General features: G+C 43.2%; 1 protein-coding gene across 1 annotated transcript in view; it reads right to left on the reverse strand.

The window, feature by feature from the left end:
- ROR2 (receptor tyrosine kinase like orphan receptor 2) overlaps positions 1-21,469 on the reverse strand; it is a 158,737-nt gene that overhangs the window by 45,809 nt on the left and 91,459 nt on the right. The window contains exon 2 of the mRNA XM_083403890.1: positions 2,355-2,432. Within this exon, the coding sequence (XP_083260016.1) occupies positions 2,355-2,432 (78 nt within the window). The remainder of the gene's footprint in view (positions 1-2,354; positions 2,433-21,469) is intronic.

Genomic DNA, 21,469 nt, shown 5'->3' on the forward strand with positions numbered 1-21,469 from the left:
TCCACTGCACATCAGATCCTCGACAGGTTGATTCAAAAAGGATAGGTGTGTGTTACGCAGCCAGAAAGCATGCAGTCTGGCAGAGAGCCAAGCGCAATTATTAGAATGTTCCACAGTATAACATTCCAAATTGCAATTCGTGCTATGAAAAAGCTTGTAAAGGAAAAGGCCTGCGGTAATCAAAAAGTTGTTTTTAAAAGGGTGTTCTGTTCAGAGATGCTGGAGCGACGCAGAGTGCATGTCAGAGGTAGCATTAGGAACATAAGGTTCACTTATTCAACTCTCAGATGTTTAAAGATAAGTAAGCATACGCTAGAGTATCTGAAGTTCTAGTGAATTAAACTCAAATCACGGCAGAGTAAATTAAACCAAATTTTAGAGAAGGCTTTCTTGTTGGAAACATTTCCTAACAGATCACTTCATTCCTTCGTGCCCAACGCTACTCGGGATATTTAGGTATAATTCACTTTGCCCCACTCCCGAAAAAAAGAAATAGCAGACAGAGATTTGGGTGTGCAAAGAATGTCTATATAAAAATATCTTTCAATTTCCCCCAGTTCATTTCTTGATCAGTGGCATTGAGTAGGTACGAGACACAAAGCAGAAGAGAAGGTAACTGATTTAGGTGGACTGGCTGAAGGAGGGATAGCATACGAGACAACTGCTGGAGGCAAAAGCGCTAATGAAAATGCTGGACAATTTTGCACATGCCACAGGAAATTCAGCAAGCGCAGCAAACCTTGAGGAATTTTGGCAAGGGAACTTGCTGGCTCCAGGGATACATTTAGCCCATTATTTTAAAGCAAACCAGTGTGATTCACACTTCCCAGGATTATAGTCAAATCAGAATGCAGTTGTCCTCCAGTTCTGGCACTTCTCCAAATTCTGCACTGCAGATCTTTGCTCAAAAAGGTACAAATTTTGAAGTCAAATGTTTTGGCTCCAGAACACCGCAAACCTGGAAGTGAGCATTCCAGTTTGTGAACATTCTTTGGAACCCGAACATCTGACACGGCTTCCGATTGGCTGCAGGAGCTTCCTGATTCTTTAGCCACTTGTAGCATCAACCAACATCTGCCAGCTTCTAATCACAGATACCAGCAGCCCTCAAGCAAGCAAACCTGCCTTATTATCGCTCCCTAGCATCCCACTGCCAGAGGATTGCCTCCTTCCATTCACCACTTTGCCTCCTGCAAGTGGGAGAAACCTGGGCAGTGCTGAATGTCACATCCATTGCCAGGTGTGTCCTCTTGGAAATAGAAAAGGACTTTCCCCTTGGTCTGCCTTTATATCCACTCAGTTGCCAAGTGCTTTTGTGACATCACAAGAAACCCACAGCCAATAGCAACAGCTGGGGAGGCATCATCTTCATTGCTTTGAGCCTCACAATGGCAGGTGGACCTATCAGTGATGGTGTGCTTATTTATTCAGGAAGCTGGTGGTGCTGTGGTCTAAACCACCAAGCCACTTGCCTTAGCTAAAAACCTTGCAGTTTTTGCTGTCACCTGATCATCTTGATCTGCTAGAGGAAAGGACACAGTAGCAATGGTTGAGCAACCCAACATGGACAATAGTAGATGGAAGACACAAGATCTACCCACCCGGGAAGAATGGCAGATGAAGCTGATGGGCTACATGGAATTGGCGGAAATGACTGGCAGAATCCGAGACCAGGGAGAAGAGTCGGTGGAAGAAGATTGGAAAAAATTCAAAGTATATTTACAGAAATACTGCAAAATTAATGAATGTTAGAAGAATGCTGGAATGAAGTTATATGGTTTTAGTAGAAATGTTATAAAGAATTAAGCAAAAACTGATTGTTAATGGGCTAAAGTGGAAAATTTAAAGTTAGATTGTGTTAAGATAAATTATAGAACAAAAAATGGAGAAAGATGGAAAGGATTTGCTGAAATAGCTAACTGAACTAGAATACAAAAAAGGGAGGTGTGAGGAGGTCGATGAAACAAGTAAATGAAAGGTAAAGATATGGAAATATTGGATGTGTTTTTAAATGTTTTTGTTTTTCTTGTTGTTTTGATGTATTGTTTTTGTTTTTATTTTTGTTGTATTGTTTGTTAAAATTTTTATTGTTTCTTCCCCCCCCTTCTTTTTCTGTAACTATTAAACTTCTAATAAATATTATTTTTAAAAAAACAACAACATGGACAATAGTAGAGGGGTAACAACCTCACTCCTCAAATCTTTATAAAGAGTGCACATGAGCCACTGACTCAATACTGCCATCTACACAGGGACATAACCGTTCTTCCAGTGGGGGGAAAAAGTAGATCATAAAACAAATCCTTTGGCTGTCAGGTTTTGATAAGGCTTGTATTTGAATAAACTATTATTACCTTTGTGTGTTGGAACTGGTCTGTCATGTCCATCCATTTGGCTTAAAGGATCATCAGAATCCGGTATTTCCATTTCGCCTAAATAAATAAACAAAAATACGAAGCACTTAACACAAAATCTAGTTCAAATACTCAGCTTATCTTTTTCCGCTCTCCCTAGGATGTTATTTTGACTTGCAAATTTGGTAAACTACAAAAATGCACATCAAAATTTATATCCATCGTCTTCCCGGGAGATCAGATCTTAGCTTTTCTTGATGACAGTCACCTCATTTCACGCCAGAGTGTTAAGATTTATTTTCAAGAACAGGTAAATAGAACAGAAATGCTGAAATGTTATTACTAGTAAAATGTCCCTGCCATTCCAATATCTGTGAGTTTTCTTTCCTTCTCACTTCCAAAGGGAAGGGGAACTATATGTTCCTGGAGTCAGAAAAAAAGGACACAGTATTTGATTGTGCTTTGGATTTCTTCTAGAAAGGCGCCTTGGAGTGACCAGTGTTTTTGAACTACCCAAAACATGTTTGCAAAGGAATTGTTTGATGCACATACAGGTCTTTACTTGAAGAGATTGCGGTAGTTCCTTATGCCTTCCCCCCCTAATCTTCCATAAGTCTTGCGCCAAGTTGAAGGGCAAAGAACAAAATACAAAACAGAGAACTTCTGTAACTCTCTGCTTCTGTAATCCTCATATAATCTAACTGTGGATTGTTGTCTACCTGCCTGTGTCGTCATCAATACCGCAAGACATTCTTTGGAAATAATACACTAGGAACTGTACAGACAAAAGCTAAGCTCCAAGAAACGGTTATGTCATGGGATTGCAATCTGGATATGGAAAGAATGCATCTTTAATTAGTTTTAGAGCCTTATTATTTAACTCCTATCTATAAAGGGGGAATGAAGAAAAGGAACACTGGTGCGGGCAGTGGCGTAGCATGGGTTGTCAGCACCCGGGGCAAGGCAAGTAATTTGCACCCCCTAACCCGTGGATTTGTGCCCCCTAACCCTAACCCCCAGATGTTGCGCCCGGTGCGGCCGGCCCCCCCTGCACCCCCCACGCTACGCCACTGGGTGCGGGAGATCTCAGTGTTATTCCTATCCACTATCTGAGCGGAACATGCAAGAAAATTGACAAGTTGCTCTTGAAATACACTGGCCAATGATTCCTTCATTTGTACAGAATTTACTGGCTACAGAAAAGCGACATTTAGAAAATTATCAGGAATTGACAGTGTCTACACACACAAACTGTAATTCCTAAATATAATCCTCAATTTGTTCATATAAACACACACACACACACACACACACACACACACTGAAAAACAGATATATTTCTTGCTTAGAGAAAATCCAAATTCCTTCCCCCTTTTTTCCAATTCTTTAGCTATTTAGAGGAATCCTGGAGACAGGGAAACAGGATGAGTAAATTGATGACCAGACAAGGGAGGCTATCTCATTTCCCAGCTCCCACCCTCTTGCATTCCTTCCTGATTTCTCAATCCCTCAAATCAAGATGGAAAGAGACAAAAGCATTTGCTCATTATTTTTTTAAAAAAGAGGAACTTTAATAATAGCTTTGTGATATTCCTTCTTCAGCTCAGTGTGTTTATTTCTGGCAAAAACATCTATCCCCATATGTGCCTTATCAGTGGATAATTACAAGCCACACAAAGTTTTAAAAAGCCAACAAAAATCTGTATGAATAAGCTGCATTAAATTTATAAGATCCTCTTTACATTATGTAAATTATACATCACAGGCAGACATGTCATTACAAACTTTTCCCTTTAAAATTTACTTTTAGAAAAAAAGACGCTGACCTAGAAAAGTCACCTTCAAAAAAATCTATCCTCTTTTTAATTTTAGACCAGACGTTTTCAAATTGGAAGTCAATGCAAAGCCAGACTTTGGACTGTGTGTCATAAAGGCCATGAGACTTTGCCTGTACATTTTTGTGAAAAACCGCCAATGAACCATCTGGCCCAACAGATACCCCTTTCCTTTCATAGCAGTGGTGTAACATTTAAAGTATTTGTAGATGTTTTATTAACTACCCGTGAATCCATTTCTTTCTACTGTTACCAGTACTCCTGTAATGGTTCTAGGGGTTGCTCGTGCGTAAGCTTGTCCCAACGTCTGGCTGGGTTGCCTGAGTGAACCTTTCCTGTCTGGGCAGCCACTCGCCTGTGACCGTCTCAATCGCTGGCAGAATCCGTCAGTGGGTGTTTCTTAAACTTCTTCCAGCAAAGAAGTTCTTTGACGCCCAGTCTCCGCCTACTCTCCCTGCGCGGGAGCCTTCTGCGCAAGGAGGGCGTGGGCAGCGGAGGACCCCTTCTCTCCCCGCTGGTCCCCGGCAAGGAGTCATGGGATCACCTCGCCGATTCCCCCATCTCCCCCCCTTCTCCACTGGACCTACGCTGATTCTCTCCACCAGAAGATGGGCTGCCTCTCCCACTCCCGGGACGCTCTCTGGGATCCCTTCGGAGCTTGCTCTCTCCCTCGGACACTGATGGCAGTTCCCTGACAACTCCTCTCTTTTTTCCTTTCCAATTCCCGCATCTTAATCTGTGATCCTCTTTTACCAGATGAAAATAACACTGGCACATCCTATCACTTCAACAAAGATGGGAAACCCCAGATTCAGGGGAGAAATGTGCCTTCCACACCCCTCAGTGTGGTCCTTGGAATGTTCCCCATGCCACACACTTCATTGACCAAGCTTCACATTCTGAGTGTTTTTTCCTGACTGGAATGGGTCCTTGAATGATGCCTCTTGCTTGTCTGGAAGGAGGACAGAGTGCAAAAAAACTAGCCTACTCTACAAAGGTCAAGGTTGCTCGAGTTTATCCCCACACTTTTGCTTTTGACCGCACGAACAAAATACACCTCCTCATTTGTGCCTGGTTAAAAAGTTCCATATACCCAGGGTCCACTCAACAACTCAGAAAAAGCCATGCAGTGAATTAATACAGTCCAAATCCTTACCAAGATCTGACTCACATGCCACAATGGAGTCATGAACTTTTCTAATTTGGCAGGTAAAAGCTAAAGGTAAAGGTAAAGGACCCCTGGACGGTTAAGTCCAGTCAAAATCGACTATGGGGTGCGGCACTCATCTCACTTTCAGGCTGAGAGAGTCAGCATTTGTCCACAGACAGCTTTCTGGGTCATGTGGCCAGCATGACTAAACCGCTTCTGGCACAAAAGAACACCATGATGGAAATCAGAGCACATGGAAACGCTGTTTACCTTCCCGTCGCAGCGGTACCTATTTATCTACTTGCACTTTTTGGTGTGCTTTTGAGCTGCTAGGTTGGCAGGAGCTGGGACAGAGCAACGGGAGCTCACCCCGTTGCAGGGATTCGAACCACCAACCTTCTGGTCAGCAAGCCCAAGAAGCTCAGTGGTTTAGACCACAGCGCCACCTGTGTATACAGGCAGTAAGGTAAAGGTAAGGGTACCCCTGCCCGTACGGGCCAGTCTTGCCAGACTCTAGGGTTGTGCGCTCATCTTACTCTATAGGCTGGGAGCCAGCGCTGTCCGCAGACACTTCCGGGTCACGTGGCCAGCGTGACGAAGCTGCTCCGGCGAACTGGCACCAGAGCAGCACACGGAACGCCGTTTACCTTCCCGCTGGTAAGCAGTCCCTATTTATCTACTTGCACCCGAAGGTGCTTTCGAACTGCTAGGTTGGCAGGCGCTGGGACTGAACGATGGGAGCACACCCCGCCACGGGGATTCGAACCGCCGACCATGCGATCAGCAAGTCCTAGGTGCTGAGGTTTTACCCACAGCGCCACCCGCGTCCCTAATACAGGCAGTATTAGCAGCCTATTGGTCAAAAGTTATTTGGCCATGAAATTGTATGCCTGTGATGTGGAAGAAAAACAGCAACAGAATAATTTAATATTGGTCCATATCACAAAAAAGAGCATTAGTCTATGGGAAAGGGGTGGGGAGAGTAATACAATTAGCAAAGGTAATCACATCCAGATTCTTGGCTTCAGTTCAGATCAAACCTTTTGCCCCTGCATTCTCCTTATATCTTACCCCTTTGTGATGCACAGCAATTAACCCTGAAGTCTCCAATTAACCATAGTTGCCTGCTACCAGTAAGCTATGTTTACCAGGTTCAGAACAAATCAGGATATTAAACCAGTTCATGTAGTATCCTGGCTTTTTCTGAACATGCTAACCATGGTTTACTTGTCTGAATAAAACAGGAAACTATGGTCCATAAAGGGATGAGAAGTGGGGTGAGCGTGGGCAAGAGATTCCTGCATATCTCAGGTTCTAATGTCAATATATGACCATGTGCTCATGTCTCTTAAAGACGAACTTCCAAACTGAGGCTCATATACAAATAGAATGGAAAGAACTACAATGTCCTGAAAAATCTAATAACGTATGGGAAGTGTTATTATTAGCAGAGCATTTTGATCCCAGTTTCTCCTTGCTGAAGTCATTCCCATAGTGTAGCCAAATACAAACATGACTGCTGCCACCAGTTCATTCTCATAGGAATATATCCAATTCAAATAGATTCATTCTTCCCATCATGCTTCATTATTTCCTTCTTACGTTTTTCAGCATGGAAGCTATTCAAAGCCCCTTTTACTGATATCGGAAGCTTAGCCATGATATTCCATCACCAAATGATTACAAATCAATCTGTGTGCCAGCACAAAAAAACCCACACGTAGTGTTCAGCAGCACAAATGACCAGAGCTACTGTGGAACTCAGTAACCAGGATGTCAATAACCTCCTTCGAAAATCTGGCACAAGAAAGGATCCTTCAGAGCTAAACAATTGATGCAATAAACCCACAAAGGACCCCAAACGCAACTTGCTGATAATTTCGTTCTCAGACTTTTATCTGCAAGATAGCATTGTGGGATATCATCGCTCCCCTTCATTGGTTGATTTATACGCCGGTCGTAAAAATCCACACATAGACAGGTATGTGAAATGAGCTGCTGACCTTTGGGGAAGGGTGCTAGGCAGTTAAAGTGAGCTGATGGCCAAATTTGACACGGTAGTTCCATTTCATTACCCAGGTTGAGTTAGGCAAAACAAAGGGACGATAGTTGCCACGTTATGTGGATGAAAAACTTCAATGGATCCTGCAGCAGGCACTGGGGAGCAGGGCAGAGGCACAGCAGTCTTAATACCATTCTAATACTGAACTCCTAGGTGTATATGGTTGGAGCCAAAGCAATGACCGAAATCCGAATACATCCATGGCTGATCTATCCCACTCAAAAAATCCTTGTGTCATATCCTCTCTTTCTCTCCCTCTCCCTATTTCTATTTATTTTGTCCACTTGTGTCCTACTTTTCAAAAAAAAAAAAAAAGCTGGGGGTGACTTAAAATAATTAAAGCCATTTTTAAAAAAGAAAAGCCAACAGTATATTCTACAAACAAGAAACAAGTATGAGAAACAAATCCAGCAGCACAGTATTCATTTAAATAATTGAAAAAGCAACTTAGTCCCAAGCCTTCCAGAAAGGGTGAGTTTTGCAATCTCTTTGTAAAGGTCAAGACAAGAGGAGGATTGTTTGAACCTTCAAAGGGAACTCAGGTCAAAGTTTAAGGAACACAGCTGTAAAGGCCATGATGGTTCAAATCATATTGGCCACTGATTTGGAAAAGTCAATGGACTCATTCAGGGAGAAATGCTCTCCAAGATATGCTCCGAGCTTCTAAGGACTTTTAAGGTCACATAGACTCACTTTGGGCAATGATGCCAACTGGTAACAGTAGCTCTTACCAGCTAGGGATCCAATAATGATGATGATAATGATTTATTTATACCCTGTCCATCTGGCTGGGTTTTCCCAGCCACTTTGGGCAGCTCCCAACAGAATATTAAAAACACAATAAAACATCAAACATTAAAAACTTCCCTAAACATGACTGCCTTCAGATGTGTTCTAAAAGTCAGGTAGTTCTTTATTTCCTTGACATCTGATGGGAGGACATTTTGCAGGCCGGGCACCACTACCGAGAAGGCCCTCTGCCTTGTTCCCTGTAACCTCACTTCTCGCATTGAGAGAATCGCCAGAAGGCCCTCAAAGCTGGACCTCAGTGTCCAGGCTGAACAATAGGGGTGGAGACACTGCTTCAGGTATACTGGACAGTGGCCGTTTAGAGCTTCAAAGATCAGCACCAACACTTTGAATTGTGCTCGGAAACGTACTGGGAGCCCATGTAGGTCTTTCAGGACTGGTGTTATATGGTCTTGGCAGCCACTCCCAGCCACCAGTCTCGCTGCCGTATTCTGAATTAGTTAACAGTTTCTGGGTCACCTTCAAAGGTAGCCCCACATAGAGCGCATTGCTGTAGTCCAAGCGAGAGATAACCAGAGCATGCACCACTCTGGTGAAACAGTCGCGGGCAGATGGGGTCTCAGCCTGCGTACCTGATGGAGCTGGTAGACAGCTGCCCTGGACACAGAATTGACTTGCGCCTACATGGTAGTCCCATGTAGAGTGCTACCAACTTTTTGTCTGCAAGCTAGGTAAGAATAGTGACGAGTAGTGTGGTTTGGGACCATTTACGTAAACTGATGCAAAACAGGGAGGCAAGGTGGATGGCGGTAGAGCAGCTTGGTGATGAGACAGAGGTGAGAATTGCAACTGCAAGGAGAAAGCTGTAGTCCAGCTTTCCCCATCCTGATACCTCCCAGAAATTGTTGGGACTCGCCCCAGTCAGCATGACCAATGGTCAGGGATTTCTATTTAACAAAAAATTATATACAGTACTTTTTGATTGCAAGAGAAACTCTGAACAATGATGGGAGTTGTAGCCCAACAACTTCTGAATCACTCCTGGTCATGCCTATTCTAGACTTCCCCACCTATGTTTTTGCTGCTGTTTTATTGCGTGCTGCATCAGTTGTGCTCCACACCTTCTTCATGCTCAGCATGTCTACTTGTGGGCTAATCTGGTAGTAGTAGGTAAAGGTAAAGGAGCCCAGGACTGTTAAGTAAAGTCAAAGGCGATTATGGGGTTGCGGTGCTCATCTCACTTTCAGGCCGAAGGAGCCGGTGTTTGTCTGCAGATTGACTAAACCGCTTCTGGCACAACAGGACACCGCGATGGAAGCCAGAGCGCCTGGAAACGCCGTTTACCTTCCCACCGCAGCGGTACCTATTTATCTACTTGCACTCGTGTACTTTCGAACTGCTAGGTTGGCAGAAGCTGAGACAGAGCAATGGGAGCTCACCCTGCTGCGGGGATTCAAACCGCCAACCTTCTGATCGGCAAGCCCAAGATGCTCAGTGGTTTAGATCACAGTACCAGATTCTACTAATCTGGTAATACTGTTTTTGGTCAGCCAAAGTGCGAATCAGCAAACACCAGAAAACTGGAGCAATCGTGAAATAATACGAGCCCCACATAAACACACTTCACAAACAATGTCCCTCGTTTTTGCTCACCACTATGAGAGTTCAGCTGCTCTCTGCCAAGCAAAATGAGCCTCAATCTTCTCCCAAACCTGGAGCTGCAGTGTGGGGCAGTCATATCAATTCCTGCGGTTTTGTGGCAATCTTCACCCACTTCCTATCTTAAAGGCTGGGAAGAAGACAGTGGCGTTGGTTTATTTACTGCATTGTCACTGCTTTTGCAGCATCCCATCAGCACATGGCCAAACTGAGAAGGATCTGGAAAGGGCGGCAGGGGCAAAACAACTGCTTATATACATTTCTGAAGGCCGGGGCCACTCCCACTCCCAACATGATTGGCTGTTCAAACTTCCCAGCTGCAAATCATGACTCACGAGTTTAATGGCCAATGGCAGAGGCTAAAATCCTGAAATGTTCTGTGATTGGATATCATGTATCGAATCAGAACACAGGAGCTCAGAATCCTTAGTCCGCACTCAAGTTCAGGCAAACACAGATCACTGAATACATAACAAAGGCTAAGGAAAAATTGTGGACCCCTGTCTGGGAGAGGATCCATCTCTGAGGTGTAATTGTATAATTGTCAACACAACATAATCTCACGAGATTTACAAAGCGAAAATATTTGATTATATTAATCTGAAGGATGACGGAAGGTTGATTTAGAGGGTATCGTAGACGTAGGGTATTTCCTTAACATATTATTCTAGGAAATTATATGTGCAGAATAACTGAAACAGGGATGAAAATAAATCCCACGAGTTTAAATAAGCAAAGATGTGGGTCCAGATGAGAGGTGGGTACATGCAGCGATAATCCTCCAATCTACTGGTCACGTGGACAAATGGAAGAGGTGCTGCGTCAGCTTGTTGCTTGTAGTCACAGGTCTATGAAACAATTTTCTGGAGGGGCCACATGTGTAGGTGAACAATGCATGAAAATAAATGAAAGTATCTTTCAAATTAATATCGTCAAGCTCTCTATTATTTCCTTGGCTGCACTCTCGTTGGCCCACCGTCAGTTATCAACGTCTCTAACTCCTCAGACAAAGGAGCCACTGTAGGTTTTTAATTCAGCTGCCAATCTAATTACTTTGGCTGTGAAAGGCAAGCTGCTTTGGGTTGCTGAATCATACCCTTTCATGGGAATTTATCCCCCAACATCTGCAGCTCCTGGCAACAGATATTTTAAAAAATGGCAAATTTGAACAGCCTTCCTAGACTAATAAAGCAAGAGTGTGTTGAGACACAATAAAAAGGCTCAAGGAGACTAGGGCATCCAATGCTCCCTTGTCCTCTCGTACCAGTAAATTCTGGTCCTAGTTTTCAGGAAACCATGGTTTGCTATTTTGTCTGAACAGGGAAACTATGGTTTGATCCTGGTTTGCAGGCAAGCGCAAATCACAGATGGTTCGGAAAGAGCAAACAATGACTTTATGTAAACAGGCTTTAAAAGATATTAAACTCATCATGAAAGTCAAACAGAATGAAAGTGAAACTCGTCTAGTAGGAATACTACATCCCATAAGACTCAGCTCAGACATAAAACCAAACTATGGTTTAGCACTACAAGAAAATGGCTTATGCTTGAGCACTCCCCATGCTCTAATACAAAGGGAGCCCCTTCTCTTTAGCAAAAACCATTATTTGCAGGTACAGTAGTACAGAATCCATTCTGGAAGTCCATTCAACTTCCGAAAACGTTCAACTTCCAAAGCATGGCTTCTGATTGGCTGTGGGAAGCTCTTGCAGCCAACCGGAAGCTACGGAAGCCCTGTCGGATGTTCGGCTTCCGAAAGAACGTTCGAAAACCAGAATACTCACTTCTGGTTTTCGATCGTTCAGGAGCCGAAACGTTCGACTCTCAAGGAGTTCGGCAGCCGAGGTATGACTGTATATCCAAACCAACAAACTATAGATTGCTATCCAAGACAGGATTGTAAGGTATGGCTGACCTTGGAAGGTAAGAGCAAGCCAGTTTGCCAGTATGCTTGGTACTAAAAAGGAAGTAGCAATCTTGAATTAGAGTGCACGAGGGCAAGAAACGACACAAAGCATGCTCCCACAACCCCATGGAAGAGCAAAACATAACTTGTTTCTTCCTCCCTTAATTCAGACTGTCGCTTTGCTCCATTTATTAACTTCACAGCATAGTTGGTGCCCGAAAACTAAATTGTGTGGGTACTCAGCTGTGCTGTTGGTTTATTTGCATGAAGGTGTGCTACATAGCTTGAGATAGCCATAACCACAGTAGCAACATCCAATGCCATACACATGTTGGGTATCTGTAGTTTGGTAGCACACTGTAACATGCCTCGTTCTCTGGACTAGGTTTGCGAGTTCCCCGTGCAGTTCCACAGGAGAAAAGGTACACACATGCATTTGTTTCTGCCCTGTTGATTCCTGAGTAGGCCCCAATTCAGAGGAACACAAGTCCCATTCAGAACGGAGGAAGAGATGTAGGCAAATCGTGTCCTCCCTAAAAGAGGGCATGTGTTGTGGTGAGACCTGGAGACTGACCTCCTGGTTGTGGGTGGGTACAGTGGTACCCCACAAGATGAATGCCTCAGAAGACGAAAAACTAGCAAGACGAAAGGGTTTTTCGTTTTCTGAGGTGCTTCGCAAGACGGATTTTCCTAAGGGCTTGCTTCGCTAGACGAAACGGCCCTGTCTCTCGTGTCATTGCGATGGTCGCTGCACGCACGCATGCTCGCTTCCCCGCTCCTCCGGCTCCCTCCCACCTTCCTGCTGACGGCTCCTCCGGCTCCCTCCCACCTTCCGGCTGACAGTTAGTGCCTCGCGCCACTGCCCACCCCCCTCGTGCGCTCCCCTCAGAGAGCCGTTGCCGTCAGCGCCTCTCTCTCCCTGGAGTCACACTCCTGAGCCCCGCCGCCCTCCAGCAGCCGCGTCGCACGGTGGCCACAACGCGCGGGTGAGTCTGAGGTACCGGCTGCGGCAGCTGTCCTGCTTCTCCCCGCCCCTCCCTGCCGTTGTCAGTGTTTAAATGCAGTGGTGCTTCGGAAGACGAAAAAGCTCGTACAACGAAAAACGAATTAATTTCGTCTTGCAAGGCACCACTGTATATTGGACAGCCACAACACCGATTGGTAGGTCCCTCGTTGCTGGGTTTAATCTGGCCAATGGGGAGCTGTCTAAATGAATTGAGGGACCTATTTATGCCCATGCACGTGACCCAGAGCTTCCTCTTTTGGCTCATTCATTGAAACAGCCACCCACCTCTCCCTACTTTTAGGGCATTTTGTGATTGACCTTGCTATGCCGTCGTGTGTCATCTGTCATTGGGACAGGGGCACACAGCAGGAATTTTCCCTACTTGGCTGATTGGCTGTTGCCATTTGGGTTTCGTCTGCCACGTAGCAAATCATCACAACTTGTAAGGTTGTGGATAGGTTCAGGTGATAGGGATGGGGGAACGGTCTCACCATCCCTATGTGAAGGGTATTCCGTTAAAGGAATCCAAGGACTCAATGGTTTGGTCAACCCCTGAGAGGGGGTTGTGCCTGTGCCTGAGTCCAGGGGAGCATCTGGGGAGTGAACATAGTCTTTTCATGGGCTTTCCACCTACCTCAGGTGTTCACCCTTGGCTGACCTATGCTGGAGCCCTGGGTCAGTGCTACCTGCATGGCAGGGAGCTAGTCGAACCACAGCCTATGCTCACTTTTCTGTAATCAATAAAGTTGTGGCCTAAATTCTGCCAAAAACCAAAACTAAAATTTGAGTCAAATGTGTGTTTATTTAGGGGGGAGGTTTCTGGGTCTGAACACGCAGATCTTAAATAACTCCTGATCACAGAATACTTGGAAAATATGGAGGGTGACAGGAAAGCATATGGGCACATAGCTAGTTTCTGGGCTGGTGGAAAATGCCCACATGTTACTCTCATGTTACTCTTAGTTGTAGGGTGGGGCAAAAGGGGGTCCAGAATATCATTTTAGCCAACTAGCTGCTCTAACTAGGATGTCTCGTTTAGAAGGGAAAATATACAATTTCTTCCAGAATCTCAGTAATTTTAAGGGAGTTGATTAAGGGAAGTTGATTGCAGGGGATATCAATCTGCTCCAAGCCCTTATTTACTTTTGAAGTATTAAATATACCGTCTAGATAACCATTACAGGCATCTACTTGTAGGAACCACATCTGTTGCTGATCTTTAGCTTAGAAATAACATAGTTAAAATATGAAGTTAATGAATGAAGATCAGCATTAAACTGCACAATGAAATGAATATTTGCCTTCACAACAGATGGTAAATGTTGGTTAAGTATTATACCAAATAAAAATCCTTTCTGAAAATGAGGAAACATTCCAAAAACACTTCATTGCCAGGGTTGTAAATAAAGTGGCTTAAATGCACCAAATAGTACGGCCGAACACACCTGCAGCTCAAAGCACACCAAGAAACATGATAATTATCCATGACATTATTGCATGATTTATTACTTTACTGCTTCTGGCTGTGAGAACAACGCAACAAAAAACAAAAAACCCAGTCTCTCCAAAAGGCTGAAAATAATCATAGTTTATTGGCTAACACTCCATAAATCTGGCGAACAAATGATTTTTCAAGATTCCCTTTTGTGTGAAAAAGAGCAAGTATAAATATAATGTATAAGTAGTAGTTGCTGTCTCATAGTGAAGCTTTTAAGGATAAGGCTATAACGAGATTATTTATTTATTTTATTTCATCTGTTAAAAAGAACCCTACTGTTCCATAAAAACCATTAAGCAGTGCTTTGCTTTGGAAAGAACCTTAATCTGAAAACATTTTTTATTTTAAGAATGCAGTGACAATGTACAAAAAGAAAAAATAGCATCCAAGTTTTAAAACATCCCCCCCCCTTATATAACCCCCTGATATTTACAACTAAGGTTGTGGAGGTTCCACTGCAGCCTCCTATTTTATTTCAGGATTTATTATTATTATTATTATTATTATTATTATTAAACCCACAAAATTGATAAGAGATAAAAATGTATAGAAGTTTTTAATCCACAACTTTGCATGTATGCATTTGTTTGTTTGTTTATTAGCTTTCTTACCCTTCACCATAAAGTCCCACAGCAGGGACTTTATATAAGACAAGTAAAACAAGTATGGCTGTTCCTAATCGAACACATCATCATACAGCAAGATAAGTGTATCCCTCGGAACAAAATATATTTCCTCTCAAAGACCATGGTAAAGGACCATGCCTTCAGCATGGCAAAAACTAAAACAAAGTTGATAGACTCACATCTGCAGGGGAGAGTTCCAAAACCTAGGGGCTGCCACAAAGAAAAGTCACTGTATTTTGAAATAGCTGAAGTTTATCAGGGTGGGCAGGTGGTGGAAGATTCTCTGGTCCTGAAGGGGGTTACTGTGCCTCTGAAGGACCAGGCATGCAGCCTGGGAGTCATTTTGGACTCACAGCTGTCCATGGAGGCACAGGTCAATTCTGTGTCCAGGGCAGCTGTCCATCAGCTCCATCTGGTATGCAGGCTGAGACCCTACCTGCCCACAGACTGTCTCTCCAGAGTGGTGCATGCTCTAGTTATCTCCTGCTTGGACTACTGCAATGCGCTTTGCATGGGGCTACCTTTGAAGGTGACCCAGAAACTACAACTAATTCAGAATACGGCAGTGATACTGGTGACTGGGAGCGGCCGCCAAGACCAAGTCTTGAAAGACCTACATTGGCTCCCAGTACGTTTCTGAGCACAATTCAAAGTGTTGGTGCTGACCTTTAAAGCCCTAAATGGCCTTCACCCAGTATACCTAAAGGAGCGTCTCCACCCCCATCATTTAGCCAGGACACTGAGGTCCAGTTCTGAGGGCCTTCTGGTGGTTCCCTCACTGTGAGAAGTGAGGTTACGGGGACCAAGCAGAGGGCCTTCTCGGTAGAGGAACCTATCCTGTGGAACGCCCTTCCATCAGAAGTCAAGGAAATAAACAACTACCTGACTTTTAGAAGACATCTGAAGGAAGCCCTGTTTAGGGAAGTTTTAAATGTTTAATGTTTTATTGTGTTGTTAATATTATGTTGGGAGCTGCCCAGAGTGACTGGGCTAGCATGGGTAGATCACTGCCCCTTTTTTTAGCCCGGAAGAACATTGCTGACTCTTGGTAGTTTGACGTTCCTGGCCTATATAGAAAGATCAATGCTAGTCCAAGCTTCTCCACTCATTACCTGCTTTCAAAGTGCCACATTCTATGGATAGTGACATAGGAAGCAGAGGGAGATCTCCAAGTCTGAGACCTACTTCTAGTCTCAGTGAATAAACCATCCATAAGGAACCTTCTTCATATGAAAGGACAATGTTCCACAGGAACTGCTCTCTCTGTGTGCCACCTCATCCTGTCCCTCCCTCTCTGTCCTCTCCCCTGTCTGAAATCCCAGGAGGCCACTTCCAGTCAGCATAAGCAAGACTGCGCATGACAGAACAATGTTCTGTCTCACTATAAGGCAGCTTTCTACATCCCCATTTCTTCTTTGGTCACCAACCTCACAAAATTTGTATCTCCCTTTTGGAAAGAAACCCATGTCTAAAATACAAGGTGTAACAATTGATGCATGCTGTGCTTCCCTTTATTTACTGGTATTTTGAAAACGCAAAGCCTTCCAGCTCACCGGGGTTACTCCCACCACCAAATTTTCTACTAAGTCCTTAAAATTTCCTAAGTACTAACTCCGGGACATCAAAGAAAATGTTTGATTTAAAAGCCTGCTACATACACACACTTAGATAAGATGAGGGCAAAGGATTATGTAGCCACTGAAGAACTTGGTATGGTATCTTTCCAAGAGCTGCTCCACAAATATTTGGAACTCGTTTCTCTTCTCTCGCCCCCCCCCCCCCCGAAACTCAAAGTCTCTCTGCTACCTCCGAGTTTCTTTTCAGGGCAACTCTCTGGCACTGTTACCTGACTTCTTTGATATATTAAACACTACAACTGAGATCCAAAGAGCTGCTTAGGGTCATGAAAGGAGTCTGACATCCCAGTAGACCTGGCTTTTTCTTCTGCTTGGAACAAAACCCAATTTGCATTGCAAAACACAAATGAAATGCAGCCCAAATGTAATTCTTTGATTCTATGAAATGCAGCCCAGTGAGGACCAAGCCGATTCAGTAGCTTTGGCATGTAGAGCAGCGGTTCCCAATTACATAATTATGGTGCTATGGACTCCCAAGGTGGGTGATGCAGATCCCAGGGGTCCATGGACCACCAATTGGAGAAGGAGCATCTCCACCCCCATTGTTCTGTCTAAACACTGAGGTTCAGCTCTGAGGGCCTTCTGGCGGTTCCCTCACTGTGAGAAGTGAAGTTACAGGGATTCAGGCAGAGGGCCTTCTTGGTGGTGGCACCAGTACTGTGGAACACCCTCCCATCAGATGTTAAGGACATAAACAACTATCTGACTTTTAGAAGACATCTGAAGGCAGCCCTGTTTAGGGAAGTTTTTAATGTTTGATGTTTTATCATATTTTTAATATTCTGTTGGGAGCTGCCCAAAGTGGCTGGGGAAACCCAGCCAGATGGGCAGACTATAAGTAATAAATTTTTATTTTTATTATTTATTATTATTATTTACTACTGATGTAGAGTGTTTGAAAGAATAACTGAAGCAGGAAAGGGTGGATTGCCCTGCTGTGAAGCAACGGCTAGCTGGAACTCTGAACAGCCAGCAACATCCATTTTAGCAGAGAGAACCTTCTTGGCGTTGAAATAAAGTTCAACCGCCACTCTGGCTGATTTCTGTATGCATACTGGAGAAATGCCATCTCACTCTTCACCAGAAGTAACAATATGTCTGGTACTCAAATCTCACATTTACACATAATACAGTGGTACCTCGGGTTAAGAACTTAATTCGTTATGGAGGTCCGTTCTTAACCTGAAACTGTTCTTAACCTGAGGCACCACTTTAGCTAATGGGGCCTCCTGCTGCCACCGTGCAATTTCTGTTCTCATCCTGAAGCAAAGTTCTTAACCCGAGATACTATTTCTGGGTTAGCAGTGTCTGTAACCTGAAGCATTTGTAACCCGAGGTACCACTGTATCCGGATTTGGAAGAGGCGACATTAAAAAAAAAATCACACTCGCCACACTTGCCATAGTGTCCTGTACTACCCAGGACAGGATGGGGTTGCGCAGGGTTAAGGCAGCAGAGAGCATTGTTGGCTGCCCACTCTCCACCTTAGAGCAGATTTATGCCACAAGGTGCCATAGGAAGGCACTGGACATAGTAAAAGATCCATCGCATCCTGGTCACTTTCTCTTCGAGCTCTTGCCGTCGGGACGGAGATACAGGACGATGAAGACAAGAATGAGCCATTTTAAGAACAGCTTCTTCTCCAGAGCGATCTCGGCCCTGAATGGGAAGCCCAGACTTTGAAAGTCATCTAATCTCCCTTGCTGTATTATACTGTATTGTTTAATTAGTGTTTTTATGGAGCAGTCAAGTAATTTCGTTGTCCCCGAAGGGGGCAATGACAATAAAGATATTATTATTATTGTAATATTATTATTATTATTAGCAGGGGGGGAAATCTTTCTGCGGAATGGAAGCTGAAGATATGTGAGGAGATCATCTTGGCAACTTCTATAATGGGTCCTGCCCCCTCTTTCAGCTCCAAGATTGGGGAGGAAAATTTAAGAAATTTAAGCAAGTTTCCTTCCCATCTCTCTCTTTCCAGCAAGAGTTAAAGGCTGGGAAGATTGCTGTAAGCTGCAGCTCTGAGATGAACTATTGCAGTAGCTGTCAAAACTTTAAGTGTTTGTCCTCTTTTTTAAATAGTAAAGACATTTTGACTGACTCTCGACTTTTATGTTCTCATTACATTCATTGGAACAACTTTGATAAATAATCAAATTCAGCCAGCATGTTAAAAGAGGCTGTGCTCTTCTAAATCAAATCAGTCCAATATTTTCTTTTGCAAATGTAGTATCCTGAACATTTTGTATTATTTCTAAATTGAGACATTTAAAAAGCACTCTTTAAATAATATGCCACTCCACAAATGTATTCAAGCAGCAAATAATGACTGAAGAGAGCTGTGTGTTTACTGAAAATGACAACAGTGTTCTAGAAGAAACTAAAATCTCTTGCAAAGGCTTGTCCACAGAACATTTTAAGTTTTCAAGTTGCAGCCAAAAATTCCAAAAGTGCATGGAGTGTGTTCTCAAGTCTGGAATTTTTCTTATTAAGTTCTGGAAAAGTGCCCAGCTGGCCAGAGTTAACAGTGATTATCCACAACCATTACACACCTGTTGGCAAAATTTATTGGTTCTCCTGGCGCATAGGAACGCACAGAATACAACACAACTTCTTGTGACAGCCACCTGACTTGTAGTTCTTGCAAACCTTATTTAAGTGACAATTCTTCAAATACTCAAGAGGTATCATAATCTATGATACCGAAAGGGGTTCTGAGATTAAAATAGCTTTAAAAACCACAATCTCTAAGGCAGGGGTAACCAATGTAGTGTTGTCCAAATATTGTTAGGTTATAATGCTCACTATCCCTGACCATTGAACACACTGGCTGGGTCTGATTTGAAGGGTACCACATTGGCTGTAGTTTATGTTAACACCTTTCAAACTTAATTTATGTTACTGAATATTTAACGGTGCATTCAACATTTCGTATATCCAGACTGACTACGATTTCCCCATTCAGCACCACAGCTAAAAAGTTGAGATATCAATGCAATTTAGGAGGTGAGATGAAGGGCGCTTTGATTTGCAATGAACAACATGGTCTTGGGTTGATGAGAAATCCTTGGGCAAATCTTCTAAATGCACTAACTGATCCACACAATAGCCCGAAAAGTCTATCACACAACACACACACAAACACACACAGAGTGCACACAGTCTAAACCAGTGGTGTCCAAACTTTTTTTCAAAGAGGGGCAGATTTGATGAAGTGAAGGGCTGTTAGGGCTGACCAAAGTTGTTGACCTTTTTTTAGGATTTTACCCCAGGAAATAAACTGCCACAAGGGCCATATTAAACCATCTGGCGGGCCAGATTAGGCCCCCAAAATGGACTTTGGACATGCCTGGTCTAAACTGTATTAAGAATTCAGAGGCTGCTGTAAATCACCAATGACAAAAAGCTAATTAAAATGTCAGCTTCTGACAACATGTTCTACCCAACAAATAAAAGTCTGCGTGGCAACCAGCTATTGAAAATCTCATTTGGAGGTTATATCTGGGGCTTACAAGATGTGGAGACTTACAATTTCCATATAGGTTTTACACAATTTAACACTTGATAATGTAAGGTGTGTTGTGTGCGCTGAACGTGGGGTGGGATGGGATGATAAATAACCACCTGATAAATAACCACCTGGCATCTCTGGACCACTCACTGTTCTGTGTTAAATACTCAAGAGAGAAAGAACAGCAAACACCCCTGAAACATTATCTCTCCCCCCCCCCCCGCCCAAGATGGTAGTGATTTATATATAAAAAAAGCTCATCAGCAGATCAAAGACAACTGCTATTTCCCCCCATTCATGTGACAAGCATCCAAAAATGTTATACACCACCGTATTTTTAATATATAAAGCTAGCCAGAAGATGGCTCTAAAATGTCACAAAACAAAGTCAATTGCATCCTCCACTTTCTTAAAGTGAAGCTGAACATGATTTGAAGTAACTGCTTTGCAGCAAGATTTGTAACAAGCCAGCTGGCAATTTAACCAGCGGAAGGTGCCAAATGAAAGGAAAGACCATCTCATCCGATGTAGAAAAAGCCAGGTCACTTTTACGTCACTTCTTGTGTATATTTTCCCTTTCTTCCTGCTACCTTTTGCACTTACAATTCAGTTCAGAAACTGTTGCAAGTTGTTTTCGGGGATGATCTTTTCCATACAGCCAACCTTGTATCTGCATTGCTTAAAATGGCACTCAGCCAATGAAAATTAACTGGTGTCATTAGATGCCCTTTTTAAAATCGGTATATTTATTTGCCTTCGTTGGTTTTGGTGTTTGTTTGTTTTTAAAAATAAAACCTTTAAGTTATGCTCGTTCTTTTTGGTGCCATTTCTAGTACTTTGCACAAGTTCGAAGGCATTCAGTTATGTGTACTAAAAGTCCAGAAAATAGTCAAAAAACTAGCAATATCATATATTCTATTTCTGTAAACAAAGGGCTGGATTTAAATGGCCAGTTCCACTAGCAGATGTCCACACAAGGATTTTTGCTAGTACAACAGGGACGCCCTCCCTCTTATCCCAACACTCTCTGCTCCCCCCCCAAATTGGCTCATGGGGTTAAACAGAACCCCCTGAACAGCATAAGGACAGCAAATATTGTTGAACGAAGTAAGCAGCAATTCTTGCACTTATGGATAGGTAGATTTAGCATTACGTTGAGTTGCTCTCGTAATGTGTATCTTAATACTCTTCCAAGAAATTGTTTTAGAAAGAGATGTATCCTTATCCAAAAACTGTAGACATTGAAAGCAGCATTCGCAAAGTCCTGGCTTTTGGCAAAGTGACAAAATATACATTCACCAAATGTTGATTCCTACAGTTCACATCAGTCACACCTCTCAGTCTGTAAGGACCTACAAATTACAGCTGTTGAAGTTTTTGCATAACCTAAACTTGGAGCTCTAGAGAACTCTTACCTGTCTCAATTTATTTATATTCCTGTTAATGGAGCGGTTCACTATTTATACTAGTTG

The sequence above is a fragment of the Podarcis tiliguerta genome (assembly GCF_965153285.1).
Source record: "Podarcis tiliguerta genome assembly, chromosome: 11".
NCBI lineage: Eukaryota > Metazoa > Chordata > Lepidosauria > Squamata > Lacertidae > Podarcis > Podarcis tiliguerta.